Genomic DNA, 20,864 nt, shown 5'->3' with positions numbered 1-20,864 from the left:
ACTCTACTTTTCTGAATCTGACTCTATTTTTCATTTTCTAAAGCCTTTTCTCCCAGTCGTGTTGTTGTTTTGGACAGACAGACAGAGAGCTTCTTAACAAGCCAACTGCAGGAAAACTTGATCTTTGTACCAATTTGCAGACTGATGTCTTTGGTTACCTGTACATAATTTTAAAATAATAAAAATTGCTACTTTCAGTACCTCCCGCTCTGTCAGTCTTTTTTTTCTGTCTGTACTCCCATTTAAGTCTGTTGATCAGGGCTGCAACTAAAGGTTATTTTCATTTCTTATCATTAATCTGTTGATTATTTAAACAGTTAATCAGTTTAACCCTTAATAGGAAACTCATTGAAATACTTGCAAATTCCAAATTTCAAACCTAGAAAATATTGGAGGATATTACATACTGTCAGAATGTGTCTGACTGTGAAATGTGTAAAAAAAACAATAAAAAAAACATACGGACCCAGGGGAGGGGGGTAATATTTTGAGAAAAAAGTTTACAAGATTAAAGCGGCAAATCTACGAGAAAAAAATGTGCAGATTTATGAGATTTAAAGTGGTGAATCTGCGAGAAAAAAGCTGCTTTTTTTTCAGTTTTCTCGTAAATCTGCGACTTTTTTCGCGCAGATTTGCCACTTTAAATCTCTTAAATCGGCAACTTTATTTCTTGTAGATTTGCCACTTTAATCTAGTAAATTTGCAGCTTTTTTCTCAAAATATGGAGAATCTGATCTTTGCTGATTAGCTGGAAGAAATCCATGTGGCTCTATGACCAAACAGAGAGACGTGGGGACCATTTAGATATCCACTGAAGTTACCAAATATAGTTCTTTGCCCGATAAAGGGTTAATTAGTTGTTTGGTCAATAAAATGTATTAAAATATCAATCAGTGTTTCCCAAACCACAAGATGACGTCCTCAAATCTCTTTTAAATCTGTGGTGGATTTACGCACTATGCTCTTATTTTGAAAGATGCACTGTTTAGCTACAGGAAGAAGGCTAATAGTAGCTTATTGTGATTAAAACAACTTTAATTGTTAGCTAATGTTAGCTTGCGGCTAACGAACGACATAATAATTTACTTCCCAGAGCTTAAGTGACAACTTGGGCTGCAACTAACGATTATTTTCATTATCGATTAATCTGTCGATATTATTTTTGTTATTTAAACGATTAATTGATAAAATGTTGAAACATATCAATCAGTGTTTGCAAAACCACAAGATGGCGTCCTCAAATCTCTTTTAATTGTGTGGTGGATTTACACACTGTGCTCTTATTTTGAAAGCTGCAGGAAGCAGGCTAATAGTAGCTTTTTGTGATTAAAACAACTTTAATTGTTAGCTAATGTTAGCTCGCGGCTAACAAACGACATAATAATATACTTCCCAGAGCTTAAGTGACAATTTGGGCTGCAACTAACGATTATTTTCATTATCGATTAATCTGTTGATATTATTTTTGTTATTTAAACGATTAATCGATTAGTTGTTTGGTCAATAAAATGTATAAAAATATCAATGAGTGTTTGCAAAACCACAAGATGACGTCCTCAAATCTCTTGTTTTGTCCACAAACCAAAGAGATATTCAGTTTATTGTCATAAAGGAACAAAGAAACCAGAAATATTCACATTGAAGAAGCTGAAATCAGAGAATTTGGACTTACTGTCTTTAAAAAAACTGCTGACGATTTATTTAATAATCGATTATTGTTCGATTAATCGAATAATTGTTGCAGCTCTACTGTTGATGGTGGCTTGTTTTTAAAAGGTGAATTTTGGCGTTAAATAGTTTTTGCTTCCTGATTCTTTGGGGGAAAATGTCTTTTTTCAAATAAACTCTGCAACAACCAGCTTGGTCACAATATGAAGTAATAAAAAATATATATTGCATAATAATAGAACATCAGAATTTCATGAAAAATGTCACACATTAGATGCAGACCTCTAAAATCCATAATTATTTTGTCAGTAAACTGAAAATAATGAAACACTGCATTGTCCTTACTGCAGGAAAACAAGGTGAATAAAAATTAGAAACAACTAATTTACACTGTAAAAAAATATTTGTAGAAATTACAGTGAAAACAGTCAAATTGCATCAGAAATAGGTTGTTAATTTTAACATTGTACATCACTTTAATGTCTGTAAATCAGAGAATAGCATAAAACTTTAAATTCTGCTGTCATAAACTGTAGAAAACACACAGTTTTGCTGTAAAAATATAACATTTTAATGTAAAATTAATGGAGAAATACCATGATGACACAATTAATGGGATTATTCAGTATAAATTACAGTTTTTGCTGATATTTACATTTACATACGCTCACAGCTGCCGGTATTTTACCGTCAATTAAACAGATTTTTTTGTTTTTTACAGTGTAATCAAATCATTGTAGACCAGGGATGGGCAACTGGTGGTCTGGGGGCCACAAACGGCCCGCACCCTCACTTTGAAGTGGCCCTCAGTACAACTATATGCATTTGAGCATGAAATCTTAAAAGTGCAGTGTAAAAATGCACAAAATTACTTCTTGTAATTAATGTTGGTCTGCTGTTCTTGCACTGAAAAAAAAGAAATCACAGTTTTTTATTTGCTTCAAACCTTTTGTATTCCTATTTATACTGTTATACATGCATTTGAGCATGAAATATGTTAACTTACTGCACTGTAAACAAATAGACACAAAATAAACAAAAAAAAGGCACAAAATGAACAAAAAAGACACAAAATGAACAAAAAAGACACAAAATAAACAAAAAAAGACTAAATGAACAAAAAGACACAAAATGAACAAAAAAAAACACAAAATGAACAAAAAAAAGATGCAAAATCAACAAAAAAAGATACAAAATGACCAAAAAGATGAAATCTTAAAAGTGCAGTGTAAAAATGCACAAGATTACTTCTTGCAATTAATGTTGGTCTGCTGTTCTTGCACTAAAAAATAAAGAAATCACATTTTTTTATTAGCTTCAAACCTTTTATATTCCTATATTTATACTGTTATACATGCATTTGAGCATGAAATATGTTAAGTTACTGCACTGTAAACAAATAGACACATAATAAACAGACTCAAAATGAACAAAAAAAAAAAACACAAAATGAACAAAAAAGACACAAAATAAACTAAAAAAGACAAAATGAACAAAAAAGACACAAAATGAACACAAAAAAATCCCAAAATGAACAAAAAAGACACAAAATCAACAAAAGAAGACACAAAATGACCAAAAACATGAAATCGTAAAAATGCACAAAATTACTTCTTGCAATTAATGTTGGTCTGCTGTTCTTGCACTAAAAAATAAAGAAATCAAATTTTTTTATTAGCTTCAAACCTTTTGTATTCCTATTTATACTGATAAAAATGCATTTGAGCATGAAATATGTTAAGTTACTGCACTGTAAACATATTTAAAATTGCAGTTTCATCATATCTGGTTAAGTGATGCTCCTATATGTGGCCCTGTGGTAGTGAACATGAAACCTTGTGGCCCCCTGCAGCATTTAAGTTGCCCATCCCTGTTGCAGTCAAATCATTTGGTCCCGTTCGGTCTCTCCCACATGTCCTCACTAGAGCTCCTCTGCTCCGGGTCCTGGTCCGGGCCTCCGCCGCTCTTAAAGTCCCTGACTTTGGGCTCCCTGTGCGCCAGTGTGGCCCCCTGAGCCGCTCCGGAGAGCCGCGGGGCGCCGCTCGCCTCCGAGGCTTCACATGCGCCCTCCTGGAGCAGCTCGCTGAGGGTGGAGATGTAAATCTGCGCCATCTGCAGCGTCTCGGACTTGGAGAGCTTCTTGTCGCTCTCCAGGTTGGGGATGACGCTCCGCAGCCGGTCGAAGGCCACGTTGAGCCCCAGCATCCTCCTCCTCTCCCGGGCGTTGGCGGCGAGGCGCCTCCGTCTCTGCGCCCGCTCCAGAGCGCACTTGTCCGGCTGCAGGTAGTGCAGCGCGCCGCCGGAGGGGCCCAGCCGGAGCTCCACGATGGCGCACGGCGCGTCCCGGTAGTCGCAGCCGCGTCTGGCGCGCTCCGCCCCGGGTCTCCGCTGCAGCAGGGCTTGGATGTCAGCGTGGAGAGCCGCCGGGGCCGCGGGGGCCCCCAGCCCTCCCTCAGGGGCCACAGAGATGAAAGGCGCGAAGACGCTTTTACTCGGCGGCATCACTCGTCCTCTCCTCGGAAACACACAAGAACCAAACACCGAAGAACCAAAGTGTTCCACTACTGAGAACTTCGACAAACTTTTTTCCACTTTGATGGGTGGATTTATGGAGATAGGAGCCTCGGGAGCGCGCAGTGCGTGCTCCGGGGGCGTGGAGAGGGTCGTGTGCTGCCTAATGAACAGCGCCAAAGTCCGCTGCAGGAGGTCTATTAACCGAGTTCATCAAAAGAGGATTAGAAGCGTCTCAGTGCGCCGCTGTGGGCCGATACACGGAGGCGGCCAAGCAGAGGAGCAGCACGGCCAACAGGGAGGGAGGAAGGAGAGAGAGAGAGAGGAGGCGCAAAACAACATCAATTACACTATTCTGCACTAAAGTACACAAAGTACAGCAGGATGAAAAGATCTCTTCAGGACAAAAGATGGAAGCAACTTAAATGTTCTGTTCTCAATGTCTTTGTTAAAAACCAGTGTGTATTGTGTGTATTTCTGGATGTGTTTACTACATGATCAGACTTTTATTGAATTGAACCATTTTCCTCCATTGACCTTTAGGTAAACATTGATGTTATCAGACCATTGGTGAATAAATGTTACCAAAAGAAGAGAAGGGCTTAGTTTTAGGGTTGTGTTTTCGGTGGGTTGTTGTGTGTTTTGAGTGTGTTTTTTGTCATTTTTTGTGTTTTTCTGTGTGTTTTTTGTCATTTTTTGTGTGTGTTTTTTGTCATTTTTTGTGTGTTTTTTGTCATTTTTTTGGTGTTTTTTGTAAAGAAAATGTATGTGTTTTCGGTGGGTTTTTGTGGGTTTTTTTTGTGATTTTTTGTGTTTTTGTGTGTGTTTTATGTGTATTTTTGTGTGTTTTTATGTGTGCTTTTTGTCATTTTTTGTATATTTTTGTGTGTGTTTTTTGACATTTTTTGGGTGGTTTTTGTAAAGAAAATGTATGTGTTTTCGGTGTGTTTTTGTGTGTTTTATGTGTGTTTTTGTAATTTTCTGTGTATGTTTTTTGTGTTTTTTGTCATTTTTTGTGTGTTGTGTGTGTTTTATGTTTGTTTTTTGTGTGCTTTTTGTCATTTTTTGTGTGTGTTTTTGGTGAATAAATGTTACCAAAAGAAAAGAAGGGCTTAGTTTTAGGGTGGAGGAGATTAGGAAGAGTCACAACTTCAGTGCAAAAGTAATAAATAAAACATTTTAACCCAAAAAGTTTCCATCTCTAATTTATTAATTATTAAAAAAGTGTTTTCAAATTTTGCAGTTTGCATTCAGCTTTTTTAATGCAATATTTTGTGTGTGATTTTTGTCAATTTTGTCTGTGTTTTTGTGTCTTTTTAATGTATGTTTTATGTGTGTTTTTTGTGTTTTTATGTGTGCTTTTTTTCATTTTTTGTGTTTTTGTGTATGTTTCTATGTGTGCCTTTTGTCATTTTTTGTGTTTTTGTGTGTTTTTGTGTGCTTTTTGTCATTTTGTGTGTGTTTTTATGTGTGTTTTTTGTCATTTTTTGGGTGGTTTTTGTAAAGAAAATGTATGTGTTTTCGGTGGGTTTTTGTGTGTTTTAAGTGTTTTGTTTTTTTTTTATGTGATTTTTATGTGTGTTTTTGTCATTTTTTGTGTGTTTTTGGTGAATAAATGTTACCAAAAGAAAAGAAGGGCTTAGTTTTAGGGTTGAGAAGATTTGGAAGAGTCACAACTTCAGTGAAAAAGTAAAAAAAAAACATTTTAACCCAAAAAGTTTCCATGTCTAATTTAGTGCATCAACCCTTTTCAGCAAAGCTTCGAATTTTTGCAGGTATTTCAAATTTTGCAGTTTGCATTCAGCAGTTTTAATGCGATATTTTGTCTTTAATGGTTTTTTTGTATGATTTTTGTCAATTTTGTCTGTGTTTTTATGTCTTTTTAATGTATGTTTTGTGTGTTTTTTGCGTGTTTTTATGTGTTTTTTTGTGTGTTCTTATGTGTCCTTTTTGTCCTTTTTTGTGTGTTTTTTGTCCTTTTTTGTGTGTTTTTTGTCCTTTTTTGTGTATTTTTGTGTGTGTTTTGTTTGTTTTTTGTGTGTTTTTTGTGTTGAAAATGTTGATCCAGTAAGTCAAAATGAAAAAAATAATAAGCAGGTCATATAGATGAGGTTGTGCTTAAAACAATGATACCAACACGTCATGGTGAACACTTTTCAAGTGGTTTATATACAGACAGAATGAAAGAGTCAAAAACCGACAAAACAGCCCCAAACTCCAAAGGGTTAAACTCCTCCTGTGTCTTTTTTTGGTCATTTTGTGTCTTTTTGTTGTCATTTTTTGTGTTTTTATGTGTGTTTTTTGTCATTTTTTGGGTGGTTTTTGTAAAGAAAATGTATGTGTTTTCGGTGTTTTAAGTGGGTTTTTTTTTTTTTTAAATGTGAGTTTGGGACTGTACTCGTGTTAAGATGAGTCGTCTAAAGGGATTTTTCAACTTCTTTTATACAATCTTGTTGACACAAAGACACAAATGACCAAAAAAGACACAAAATGACAAAAAAGACACACAATAACTAAAAAAAAGACAACAACAGACACAAAATGACCAAAAAAGACACAAAAAGACAAAAAATGACAAAAAAAAGACACAAAATGAATGACTGATTTTTTTTTTTTTTTTCAGTGCAAGAACAGCAGACCAACAATAATTTCAAGAAGTAATTTTGTGCATTTCTACACTGCACTTTTAAGATTTCATGCTCAAATGCATGTAGTTGTACTGAGGGCCACTTCAGGTGAGGGCGCGGGCCGTTTGTGGCCCCCGGGCCTCCAGTTGCCCATCCCTGCTCTATAGTGTTGTTGTGATGTTTGTCTCTGTGCTTCTTCTTCTTGTTTTTCGGGTTAATTAAAAGCGTCGCGGCTCCCCGAGGTTCAACCTGCTGATGACTGACAGTAACTGGCAGCCTGGTGTCAAACTGGACAAACTCTAATGGGATCAGCAGCAGCGTGTGGTGGGCGCCCGCTGCCCGCCCTGCGCCGGGCCAGGCCTTTACAAACGCCTCAGCGTGGCGCCCGCTCGCCACAAAGATGGCTGCGTGACACACGGGAGCATAATAGCCTCCTTATGGCCGGGAGGAGCCTCGCTGGCTCGGGCTCCTTTTCTTTCTCCTCTCCAATCTGGAGCACGTGGGGAGGTTTGGCTCCGCGGCTCACATGACAGTTGTTGGCACGCTCGCCTTTAAAAACCCAATGAAACGGCTCGTTGCAGCCAGCGGACGGACACGGGCCGCAGATCAAACCCTCACACCGCCATGACGGGGCCACCGCCATGACGGGGCCACCGCCATGACACCTCCAACCACAGAGCCTCCTCCTCCTCCGTCCTATAGAGGCTAATGCAGCTACACAAAGGGTCAAACTGGGAAAAGTGCTTTAGTTTAGTGTTTTAATGTGTTTTAACTGGCCATGAGTTATTGGTACACTGTAAAAAAGTTCTGTTGCTTTTACAAAATGACACAAAAAGACACAAAATTACTAAAAATGACACAAAATGACCCCAAAAAAGACACAAAATGACCAAAAAAGAAACAAAATGACTAAAAAAAAGACACAAAAAGACAAAAAATACACAGATTTACCATAAAAGACACAAAATTATTAAAAAAGACACAAAATTATTAAAAAAAGAAAAAAAATTACCAAAAAAAGTAATTAAAGGGACCTTCCACACACAGATGGAGTGTGACGCAGATCAAACCCTCACACCGCCATGACGGGGCCACCGCCATGACACCTCCAACCACAGAGCCTCCTCCTCCTCCGTCCTATAGAGGCTAATGCAGCTACACAAAGGGTCAAACTGGGAAAAGTGCTTTAGTTTAGTGTTTTAATGTGTTTTAACTGGCCAGACAAATGAGTTATTTGTACACTATAAAAAAGTTCTGTTGCTTTTACAAAATGACCCAAAAAGACACAAAATGACCAAAAAAAGACACACAAAAAGACGCAAAATGACCAAAAAAAGACACACAAAAAGACGCAAAATTACCCCAAAAAGAGACACAAAATTGCTAAAAAAAAGACACAAAATGACATAAAAGACACAAAAAGACACAAAAAAGACACAAAATGACATAAAAGACACAAAATGACCAAAAAAAGACACAGAGACAAAAAATACACAAAATTACTAAAAAAAAGACACAAAATTACCAAAAAATACACAAAATTACCAAAAAGACACAAAATGACACAAAATGACAAATAGAGACACAAAATGACCAAAAAAAGACACAAAGAGACAAAAAATACACAAAATTACAAAAAAAAAGACAAAATGACAAAAAAGACACAAGATTATTAAAAAAAGACTCAAAATTACCAAAAAAGGACACAGAACTACCAAAAAAGACACAAAATGATTAAAAAAAGACACTTAAACTTTTCTCATTGTAAAATGTACTAAACACCGTAAAATCTACAGACATTTCTACAGTGTAGGTCAGTGATGTGACACTTATTTCTACATGTATTGATGATGTCAATTTTGTGCTCAAAAATCATGATGATTTATTTGACCTTTGACCCCAAAAATGTAGTTACTGCACTCTGGTTTTGCTGTAAAAGGTTCTGATAGTAATGCAAAAACAGAATGCACTAACTACAATGTTGTTGTCTTCTTTCGGCTTTTAGATTTTGTTTTTCAGTGAATAAACATTTTCTAATTGATTTTGTTATCAGTGTATTTAAAAGTGTTTAACAACTGCTTTAAAAAGCGGTACAAACACTTGTTTTTCACAAGGTACAGGAAGGAAGAAGAGCTTTAACAACCAGGTGTTTTCATAAATGATAAATGATTTATTTATTTGTTTATTTAATCTATTTATTTTCTATTTTTTGTAAATATGTATTATGTAAATATGTATGTTTAGGGAAAAAAAATGTTAATTGAGTAGTAAAGAAGGGGTAGGTTTAAATAAGAATATCCTTCATCCTACTCCTTTTCGGACATGTTGTGTTCACATTATAGCACACATTCACGTTCACATTATTTTGTTTTGACTCTTGCTATTTTTTTGTTTTGATTATTCTCATTGGATTTGTTTGTTTTTGAGTTGACTTTGTTGTGTTACTCGCACATTTTCGAAATAAAAAAGCTGAACTGAACTGAACTCTATTCAAAGATTTGTGTATTTTAGACTTAATATTATAAAGGAATGTTATATTTTAGTCTTAATATAATTTTATCTCACTTTTTTACTTCATCACTATCTAGATAATAATTTGCCTTTCAAATAAACGTATAATTTATATTCTTTTTTATGTTTAAATTACTATATATACCCAAAGCAGACCGTTGTAAGTGCAATTACTGCTTGGTTTTGAGTTGGATTTTGTATTTTTAAAAAAATTATTTCTCTGAAATAAAGCAAAATTAAAATCTAAAACTCTGTAACAAGATATTATTATATTAAGTTATAACTCAATTTTGACCAAAAATGTAGTTACTGCAGTTAGACTTTGTAGGGCAGTATAAAAGTGTTTTTTGTGTTCAAAATGTTGATCCAGTAAGTCAAAATGAAAAAATAATTATCAGGTCATATAGGTAAAGTTGTGCTGAAAAGAATAATACCAACATGGCATGGTAAACAATTTCTAAGTGGTTTATATACAGACAGAATGAAAATGAGTCAAAAACCAAAAACTCTAAAGGGTTTAGGTTGAAATTTGGTCCGTCAAAAAGCGTAACACAAGAGAAAAGGCCTATCAGTTCATATTGATCTGTGAGTGGCTGGAGAACAAACCAAATGAAATAATAATAAAATGGATGGCTGCTTGGTAATTAGTGAAGTGAAGCTTCAGTTGTTAACACGCTACGCTTTATAAAAGCCAATGAAACGGCTAGTTGGAGGCGGAGGTGGACACAGGCTGCAGATCAAACCCTTCAGCCACTTTCATCCATTGACTCCACCAGGCTCCTCCTCCATCAGCGGCCTGCTGCTGCTGCCATGTTTCACACAATTGATTACAAATTACAAATGGTTGTAGATTGATGTTCTCCCTCCCAGTTCAGCCACTGGCTTCAGTTCAGGGGCCTCAAACTCAGATTACCTGGGGGCCACTGGAGGCAGTGTCAAAATGACCAAAAAAAGACACAAAATTACTAAAATAAGACACAAAATGACAGAAAAAAACTAAATCACTTAAAAAAGACACAAAATTACGAAAGAAAAAGACACAAAATTACCAAAAAAAAAAGACACAAAATTAAAAAAAGACACAAAATGACAAAAAATTACCAAAAAGACACATTAAAAAAAAAAAAAAAGACACAAAATTACAAAAAACACACATAATTACCAAAAAAGACACAAAATTATTTTTTTTAAAAAGACACAAAATTATTAAAAAAGACACAAAATGACAAAAAATACACAAAATGACAAAAAAGACACAAAATTATTAAAAAAAAGACACAAAATTATTTAAAAAAGACACAAATGACAAAAAAATACACAAATGACAAAAAAATACACAAAATGACCAAAAAAAGGAACAAAAAGACACAAAATGACAAAAAATACACAAAATGACAAAAAAAAGGAACAAAAAGACACAAAATGACAAAAAATACACAAAATGACAAAAAAAAGGAACAAAAAGACACAAAATGACAAAAAATACACAAAATGACAAAAAAAAGGAACAAAAAGACACAAAATGACAAAAAATACACAAAATGACAAAACAGACACAAAATGACAAAAAAAGTAATTAAAGGGACCTTCCACACACAACACAGTAAAGTGCCATTCACATAAAACTCACATTAAACTTTCATATCAAGGTGGGGGCCACAGAATATCGTCACGAGGGCCGCAATTGGCCCGCGGGCCGCGAGTTTGAGACCCATTTTCTTTATTTACGGAGCCCAAGAGATGGCGCTCTTTGCAGTAGTTGGATATCTCGGGGAAACCTTAAATGCACCAATAAAAGAGATAACATAACTGTGATGCTGTGAAATAAAAGGTGGTTGATTTCCATAATTACCTTCTTATCAGCATGATTTTTAATAACTGAATCAGTTTGACTGCAGTGCAGAGTTTCAAACATAAATTCAAAGTAAGAAGATCAAACCATGAAAGTTTAAAGACTGCGTGTTGTTGTTGTCGGGCAGGTTAGATGTCAGTAAATATACTGCAGCAGCCTTTAATCTTTCATTCATTTCACTGTCTTGCATCATAGACCACCAAGCTGATAAATGCTTCAAATGTTGTTTTTTTCTGTTTTCTGAGGGAAAATAAATCTGCTGGAAAATCCATCAGGCAATATTTCATGTCTCATAATAAATAACTGTTTCATAAAGAAAGTTATCACTGCATAGAATAATAAAAAGCTGTGTTTTTCACGGTGATTTTGGACATTTCTGTCCATTATTGTGACTTTTTTTGAATCTGGCACCCAACAAATACCCCATTTACAAAAAAACTAACACTCATAAAACTAAACTAAAACTAAGCATTTGCCCAAAAAAATAAAACTGATTAAAATTAGCAAACTCACTCTAAAAACGAATTAAAACTGACTGAATTTCAAAACAAAATATCACAACGAAATTAAAACTAAAACTGATGAAAAATCCAAAACTATTAGAACCTTGATGACAGGATGGTTTGTTAAGTGACACAAAAACTCTTTGATGTTGTGATGAAGCAGAAACAAAACATGGAAGAACGGCCACACACACACACACACACACACACACACACACACACACACACACACAAAGCCCCCGACACACTAATTTGTCTCATTTCACACCAATGATCCTTCCTTCCTCCCTCATTGTATCTCCCTTTAGACACAAATACACTTATTTGTTTCACTATACAACCCAGGACATTCCTCCTTTCTGGTCCGATAACTAATCATTGATTAGGCCAGCTGTGTGTGTGTGTGTGTGTGTGTGTGTGTGTGTGTTGCCCCACTAATGAAGGCTCGGCCTCCTCTCTGTGTTTCTTAACCCTGTGGAGTTTGGGGCAATTTGATGGATTTTGACTCTTTTTCTCTTTTTTTTGCCTTTATAAATGATATTAAAAAATGTTTATCATTCCATGCTGGTAAAAAGAAAACCCACACAAAAAATACAAAATAAAAACATCAAACACACAAAAAAAATACAAAATAAAAACATAAAACACACAAAAAAATACAAAACACACACACACACAAAATTAAAATATAAAACACACATAAAAAACTGAAAAACACGTAAAAATACACAAAAACACATAATAAAATAGCAAAAAAACACACGTAAAGAAACCCCCAAAAATGCAAAAAACACAGAAGAAACACAAAAAAATTACCCAAAAATAAAAAAACACATTAAAAATCACAAAAAAAACCCCATTAAGCATGAAATATTGCATTAAAAATGCTGAATGCAAACTGCAAAATTCAATAATAACTCAGTAATATCATGTTACACTTGGTCGGGGTGTTTTTTACCCCAGAAGAAACTTCTGGAAAAGCCCAAACTTAAGAGTGATCAATCAAGAGTGTCAATAACGTTATATATAACATTATATAGATAGAAAAAAGGATGTTTACTGGTTTGGTCTCATAACTTTGACCCTTTCACTGTATTTTCAATTAACCCTTTGATGCACAACATGGGTCTAAAATGACCCTCATTCATTCCCTCCATGTTATTTTATGCTGCTGTGTGTTTCTGTGCTCTATCTTTTGATATCAACTTATTTTATGATTGAATATTCCAAGTATTCTTTAAATATCTTGTTTTTAATAACAACAGATCATTATTTCCATTTTGCCTCTCATACTTTATGAAAAAAAATCGTTCTTGTATTATTACATAGCTAACTGCTTGGCTAAGTAGCTTGCTAAGCTAACTACCTAGCCAAGAAGTTAGCTTAGTAGTTAGCTTAGCAAGCTACTTAGCCAAGGTGTTAGCTTAGTAGTCAGTTTAGATAGGTACTTAGCTAACTACTTAGCCAAGAAGTTAGCTAAGTATTTAGCTTAGCAAGCTACTTAGCTAAAAAATGGATATGGGTCATTTTTGACCCATATCCATGTGTGCATTAGAAGAGTAGTGACACAAAAAGGGATTTTATTAAAAAAACAATACAGGAAAACATAAAATTAGGATGTATGATGATCAAAAACAAACTAATTGAGGAAAACCTGGAATACTGAATGATGAAAATAATTTTTTGCAAAGATAAAGAACATAAAAACTGTCGGGTCACTTTAGACCCATGTTGTGCATCAAAGGGTTAATGAGAGTTTATTTGAACGTTTTGTTCATTAAATGTCTTGTTCAGCGTTTGGTTGGACTAACAGACACTCCAAGGAGTTTTCTGAGGTCAGTAACAAACATTTTTCCGTATCGGAAACAAGATGGCGACGAGTGTAACGCTGAACTCGAGGCTTCAAACGGGCCACAAACCAACGGGTGACATCACAGTCACTACGTCCATTATTTATATACAGTCTATGGTTTAAAACTGCAGCGTTTATTTACATAAGAGGGCGTTTAGGTGTGTAAATTTAAGAAAGGCTTCTGGTGGTTATTGCAATAAATACTTGTCTCTGATTGGCTGGCAGACGCCTGAATCAGTAGGAAAACTTAAACCATCTCAATTTTCCTTTCAACTACATCTCACCGTCATATTTAGCCGAAGGAGTTCTGCTCGGTTGTCATGGAAACACACACACACACACACACACACACACACACACACACACACACACACAGAGCCTGCAGTTTCTTCACCTGCAGGCAGACATTGTTTAATAATGTTATTGATCGCTGTGTGTTTGTGCGCTGACACATGATCAACCTGGGGGAGTGAAACAGACACACACACACACACACACACACACACACACACACACACACACACACAAGGAATCAACAACTTCCTTGATCCAAAGAAACTAATCCATACATAGATAAAGAGACAGACAGTGGGGTAGAGAAAGTGAAGAAAGATAGAAGACAGACAGGCAGAAAGAAAAATCAACCGTTTATTGAGTCAGCCAGTCGTTTTCTACACCAGCACACACACACACACACACACACACACACACACTGCAGCTCCACTAAAACACTGGAGAGCAGATTAATAACCTGACAGCCGTGATGGAAGAGTCCCGTGGTGCGGTTATGATCCGGTGGAGCAGCTCAGTGGGCAGATTCAGTTCAAAAGAGCTCAACCTTATAAATTACTGCACAGTTTCCGATGTGATGCTTCAAAGAACATGAACGTTTGCACTGTTTTTGTACTTAAACATTTTAAACATGTCTTTTTTTAGTCATTTTGTGTCTTTTTTTGGTCATTTTGTGTCTTTTTGTGTCTTTTTTGTGTCTTTTAATGTCTTTTTTGGACATTTTGTGTCTTTTTTAGTCACTTTGTGTCTTTTTTTTAGTCTTTTTTTGGTCATTTTGTGTCTGTTGTGTCTTTTAATCATTTTAATAATTACTAGCAGCCACTACAGGGCGCCGCTTACTGCAAATATCATCACGTCACACTGCGTTTCCCGCCCTAACTGACTCAGTTTCCTAGCGTTTCCTTTGGTTTCAGCCCTCCTCCCTGCTGCTCTCAACTCTGTGTTTCGTCTGGTTTTCTTTTTTTAGTCATTTTTTGTCTCTTTGTGTGTCTTTTTTTGGTCATTTTGTGTCTTTTTTTGGTCATTTTGTGTCTTTTTGTGTCTTTTTTGTGTCATTTTGTGTCTTTTTTAGTCATTTTGTGTCTTTTTTTTGTCATTTTTAGTCTCTTTGTGTGTCTTTTTTTTTGTCATTTTGTGTCTTTTTTTTGTTGTCATTTTTTGTCTTTTTTAAAGTATTTTTTTTTGTCATTTTGTGTCTTTTTTTTGTTGTCATTTTTTGTCTTTTTTAAAGTTTTTTTTTTGTCTTTTTTGTATGTCTTTTTTTAGTCATTTTGTGTCTTTTTTTGGTCATTTTGTCTCTTTTTTGTGTCTTCGTATGTCTTTTTTGCTCATTTTGTGTCTTTTTTTAATTATAATAATTTCAATAATTACTAGCAGCCACTAGAGGGCGCCGCTTACTGCAAATATCACCACGTCACACTGCGTTTCCCGCCCTAACTGACTGAGTTTCCTAGCGTTTCCTTTGGTTTCAGCCCTCCTCCCTGCTGCTCTCAACTCTGTGTCTCATCTGGTTTTCTTTCTTTTTGGTCATTTTTTGTCTCTTTGTGTGTCTTTTTTTAGTCATTTTGTGTCTTTTTTTAGTCATTTTGTTTCTTTTTTTGTCATTTTGTGTCTTTTTGAGTCATTTTGTGTCTTTTTTTAGTCATTTTGTGTCTTTTTTAGTCATTTTGTGTCCTTTTTTGGTCATTTTGTGTCCTTTTTTGGTCATTTTGTGTCTTTTGTGTCTTTTTGTGTCTTTTTTAGTCATTTTGTGTTTTTTTTTAGTCTTTTTTTGGTCATTTTGTGTCTTTTTTGGTCTTTTTGTCTCTTCTTTTGGCCATTTTGTGTCTTTTTTTTGTCTTTTTGTGGGTTTTTTATGTCTTTTTTGCTCATTTTGTGTCTTTTTTTAATTATAACAATTTCAATAATTACTAGCAGCCACTAGAGGGCGCCTCTTACTGCAAATATCACCACGTCACACTGCGTTTCCCGCCCTAACTGACTGAGTTTCCTAGCGTTTCCTTTGGTTTCAGCCCTCCTCCCTGCTGCTCTCAACTCTGTGTCTCGTCTGGTTTTCTTTTTTTAGTCATTTTTTGTCTCTTTGTGTGTCTTTTTTTAGTCATTTTGTGTCACTTTGTGTCTTTTTTGGTCATTTTGTGTCTTTTTTTTGTCATTTTGTGTCTTTTTTTAGTCATTTTTTGTCTCTTTGTGTGTCTTTTTTGATCATTTTGTGTCTGTTGTTGTGTCTTTTAATAATTTTAACAATTTTAATAATTACTAGCAACCACTAGAGGGCGCCGCTTACTGCAAATATCATCACGTCACACTGCGTTTCCCGCCCTAACTGACTGAGTTTCGTAGCGTTTCCTTTGGTTTCAGCCCTCCTCCCTGCTGCTCTCAACTCTGTGTCTCGTCTGGTTTTCTCAGCTGTCTGCGGCTTTGACAGACGATCCATTCGGGCATGTTTTTCTCGCTGTGATAACTTGACCCTCCGACCTCTACCTGTTTCTGCCCGGCTGACGCTGCTCCTGTAACCCCCTCCAACTGAACATTAATTATAGATGTACGAGGAGGGAGGGAGAAAGATGTCACAGACGTCAGGTCACATTATGAATCCTGGCTGGGAGGAGGAGGAGGAGGAGAGGGAGGAAGGCCCGTCAGTGGATGAGGAGCTAAATTATAACTTAGCCTACCACTATCACTTCTCTATTGATGTGTTTCTGCTCATGAGTTGAGACTTTGTGGGAATATATTTACTGCTCGGGTCATGATGATATTTTGTGGCCCCCACCTTGATATGAAAGTTTAATGTGAGTTTTATATGAATGGTACTTTAATGTGTTGTGTGTGGAAGGTCCCTTTATTTACTGTTTTTGGTCATTTTGTGTCTTTTTTTTTAATGATTTTGTGTCTTTTTTTTAAATGATTTTGTGTCTTTTTTTAAAAATAATTTTGTCTTTTTTATGATTTTGTGTCTTTTTTAAATATTTTTATTTCTTTTTTAAAACAATTTGGGGTCTTTTTTAAATTATTTTGTGTCTTTTTTCATGATTTTGTGTCTTTTTTTATGATTTTGTGTCTTTTAAAAAAAATAATTTTGTGTCTTTTTTTTAGTAATTTTGTGTCAGTTTTTTTTTGTAATTTTGTGTCTTTTAAAATAATTGTGTCTTTTAGTAATTTAATGTATTTTTTGGTAATTTTGTGTCTTTTTTGGGTCATTTTGTGTCTTTTTAAAATAATTTTGTGTCTTTTTAAAATAATTTTGTGTCTTTTTTAAGTATTTTTTTTTTTTCTGTCATTTTCTGCCACTTTTTAAAATAATTTTGTGGTTTTTTTTGGTCATTTGTGTCTTTTTTTCGTCATTTTGTGTCTTTTTTTAGTCATTTTGTGTCTTTTCTTGGTCATTTTGTTACAGCCTCCAGCGGCCCCCAGGTAATATGAGTTTGAGACCCCTGATTTACTGTGTATCAGGGTCCCCCAGGAGGAGCTGGACGTTGTGGCTGGGGAGAGGGACGTCTGGAATGCCCTGCTTAGCCTGCTGCCCCCGCGACCCGGCCCCGGAGAAGCGGACGAGAATGGATGGATGGATGGTCACCGTCACGTCACCCGTTGGTTTGTGGCCCGTTTGAGGCATCGAGTTCAGCATTACACTCGTCGCCATCTTGTTTTTGGAAACAGGTATCAGACCATATTTGGACTGTGGAGGAGGAGAGGGATCTGATCACTGACTACAGCCTCTCTACACCTCAACCAGACTGAGAGAAGCTGCTGCTAATTCATGCTAGCATTAACTGGATGTTAGTTTTGGCAAAAAACAAAATGCACGTTACAGACCTCAGAAAACTGAGCAGCGACTCCTCATCAAAACTGTTCAACTGCTGTTCAGCCTTCAAAGTTCTCCTTTGAATATTTGCTAAATCTTCCAATGTTCAATTTCCAAAAGCTGGTTTAAATATTTCGTTGTTTGATTTGTCCTGTTGTCATTTAAAAGTAAGGCTGTTTTTATTCTCTAGTTTTCTTATTTTTCAACAAATCCTTAAAACTTATAGACTTGTATCGACTGAGATCTACAAATACACACATTTCTGACTTATATATCTATTCCGGGGCTGCACGGTGATGTAGTGGTTAGCACTCCCGTAGGAGTGAATGAGAGCCCTGTGTCAGCCCTGTGATAGTCTGGAGACCTGTCCAGGTAACCTGTCCCCCCGTGACCCGAATGCAGATAAGCGGTTAAGGATAATGAATGAATATATCTATTCTATATAATGCATAATATTGGTGTTTATATTGTTTACTATATTAAGTGTTAATAAAGCACTGAAGAGTTGGATAAAGCTAGAATGAGAGGAAGAGAGAGAATGTGCCAGGGAGACACATGCTCTCTCTAACACACACACACACACACACACACACACACACACAGTCCACACAAAGTGTCCAGTGTGTGCAGTAGGGGGGGCTGTTTCTCCATTGTTAACACATGACAAACTTTTTAACCCTTATTGCTGAGCTGAGTGGATGTGTGTTGCTTATACTGTCTAGTTTTTATAATAAAAATGTATGTGTCCACGTTAAATGATCATAACTCAAGTTGCACTGGTCTGTATGTCTGTGATTCCACTGGTGATGAACAAAAGTAGATTTTCATTCCTAAAAAATAAGATGACAAACAACTTATTTTATGATAATAAAAAACTATGGAAACCTCTAAAATGTCAGTGTCAGAAGCTTCATGTTTTTTATTTTAAGTCTTCTAGTTCTCAGACATTTCTCTCATCGTGTCGTAGCTCTCGTAAGATGCGAGGACAATTTGGAAAAACATAGTGATGGGACAACGAAGCTTCATGAAGCATTTCCTTTATTTTTTGACCCCACTAGATGGCGGTCTTGGCTTGAAAAAAAAAAGTCTTCATCAATGGTGATTGAGTGTGTTTTCAGCCCTTTGTTGAACAAAGAGCGCCATCTCTTGGGCTCCGTAAATAAAGAAAATGCTTCATGAAGCTTCGTTGTCCCAACACTATTGATGACACTCCTGCATGGGCTGCACTTGTGCATGCTCATTTATTTCTCCCCTGGAAGCCTCCTTGAATCCTTGAATCCTCAGAGTGCATTTGAACAATCGGGATGTCCTTCAAGCTGGCAGATTTGATCAATTCCTGGGCCAAGTGATCAAGGAGCACAGAAAGAATAGGGCTGTTTCCACTACCGGGCAATACCCAGAATGAGGCGGGTCTCACTCGCCGAAACGCCCCTAATTTGAATACGAGCTGTCCGGAGCGGACTTTGTCGGGACTTTTTTTTCCCTGTAGAAGAGCAGGGTCTTTTTTCTCCCCTGAAAAAAGCCTGGTTGCTGATTGGATAGAACGCTAAGCAGGATGTGACGTAGTACTCTACACGACAACACGCGACATTTGTAAAAGCCGGCAAAGCAGTGTTGCCAACTTAGCAACTTTGTTGCTAAATTTAGCGACTTTTCAGACCCCCTTAGAGACTATTTTTCAAGAAAGCCGGAGGCCAGATAGTTAAGAAGAGCTGCCGTAATTATACTTTTTTTGCAGAGATTTTTCTAATTTAGCTTTGTGCATTTAGCATTTGTAATGCAATCTTCTGAGTTTACTGTTTGTTTGTTCTTTGTTGTTTTTTGTAATTTCTTTGTGGGTTTTTATGATTTTTTTTTTAAATAATTTTGTGTGTGTTTTTGGTTTGTTTTTCATGTTTTATGTGTTTTACGTGTGATTTTTGTAATTTTTTTGTGTTTTTGTGTGTTCAAAATGTTGATCCAGTAAGTCAAAATGAAAAAAATAATCAGGTCATATAGGTGAGGTTGTCTTGAAAACAATGACATCAACACGTCACGGTAAAGATTTTTAAGTGGTTTATACAGGCAGAATGAAAAGGAGTCCAAAACCAACAAAATAGCCTCAAACTCCAAAGGGTTAAGTAATGTGAATGCTTAGACTTCTAAAGATTAAGATGAAGCCGTTGTAACCATCATTTTCTTTTGTGTCAACCTTACTTATAATAAATTGTGTTTGTTTTAAGTAAATCCCCCGCCTGGACTCCATAATTGTCACATTCCTTGAACCAGTTTGCGACAAATGAATGCTTGTCTGGGATTAGATTCGTTTGGGAGGCTTAAATCCTCCATTTGTCACAGAACGGCTCACAGGCTGCACCAAGGCAGGTAGAAATCACGAGCTGGTGGCTGAGAAAAGTAATTTATTTACTTTCTGGAAAATAAATAATAAGATATATATATATAAACTTGCTTTTCTCCATGCAATATTTCTATTATGTGTGACATGATGCATAATCAGTGGTGGAATGTATTTAGGTACATTGGGTACAAATTTAAGGTACGTACACTTTACTTGAGTATTTCTAATTTTTGTAACTTTATACTTCTGATTAAATTACATTTTAGATGCAATTATTGTACTTTTTACTCCACTACATTTAAACTTGCTCTTCTCCATGCAATATTTCTATTATGTGTGAAAGTAGTCATGACAGAAACACCAGTTTGAATAGATATGACATGATGCATAATCAGTGGTGGAATGTAGTTTAGTACATTTACTCAAGTACTAAGGTACAAATTTAAGGTATGTGCACTTTACTTGAGTATTTCTAATTTTTGTATCTTTATACTTCTAATTAAATTACATTTTTAGATGCAATTATTGTCCTTTTTACTCCACTACATTAAGCTGACAGCTTTAGTTACTTTCCAGTTTGAGATTTAAACTGAAAAACATGATCAATTTAAAGTGATAAGACAATTTTTTTAATTAAACCTAATAACAGACACACACACACACACACACACACACACACACACACACACACATCCACAGGTCTAATGAAAGCATGAAGTGTTGAAATATGGTGTTTAATAAGCAGAGAGGCCAAACAGGCTGCACGGTTGGAATGAAGACATCGCTTGTGTGTGTGTGTGTGTGTGTGTGTGTGTGTGTGTGTGGTTTTGTGTGTGTGTGTGTGTGTGTGTGTGTGTGTCTGCTGATTAAAGATAACCAGTTCCACAGAAATGCAGCTCAGAGAGTAAA

General features: G+C 35.9%; 1 protein-coding gene across 1 annotated transcript; it reads right to left on the bottom strand.

The window, feature by feature from the left end:
• Positions 1-3,243: 3,243 nt before the first annotated feature.
• Positions 3,244-4,795, bottom strand: atoh1c (atonal bHLH transcription factor 1c). Its single transcript, XM_059324169.1, has one exon. The coding sequence runs from the start codon at positions 4,168-4,170 to the stop codon at positions 3,553-3,555; it is 618 nt and encodes a 205-aa protein (XP_059180152.1). The 5' UTR covers positions 4,171-4,795; the 3' UTR covers positions 3,244-3,552.
• Between the last annotated feature and the right edge of the window lie 16,069 nt (positions 4,796-20,864).

This window comes from Centropristis striata, chromosome 21 (assembly GCF_030273125.1).
Source record: "Centropristis striata isolate RG_2023a ecotype Rhode Island chromosome 21, C.striata_1.0, whole genome shotgun sequence".
NCBI lineage: Eukaryota > Metazoa > Chordata > Actinopteri > Perciformes > Serranidae > Centropristis > Centropristis striata.
This window is presented reverse-complemented; position numbering and strand designations above follow the sequence as displayed.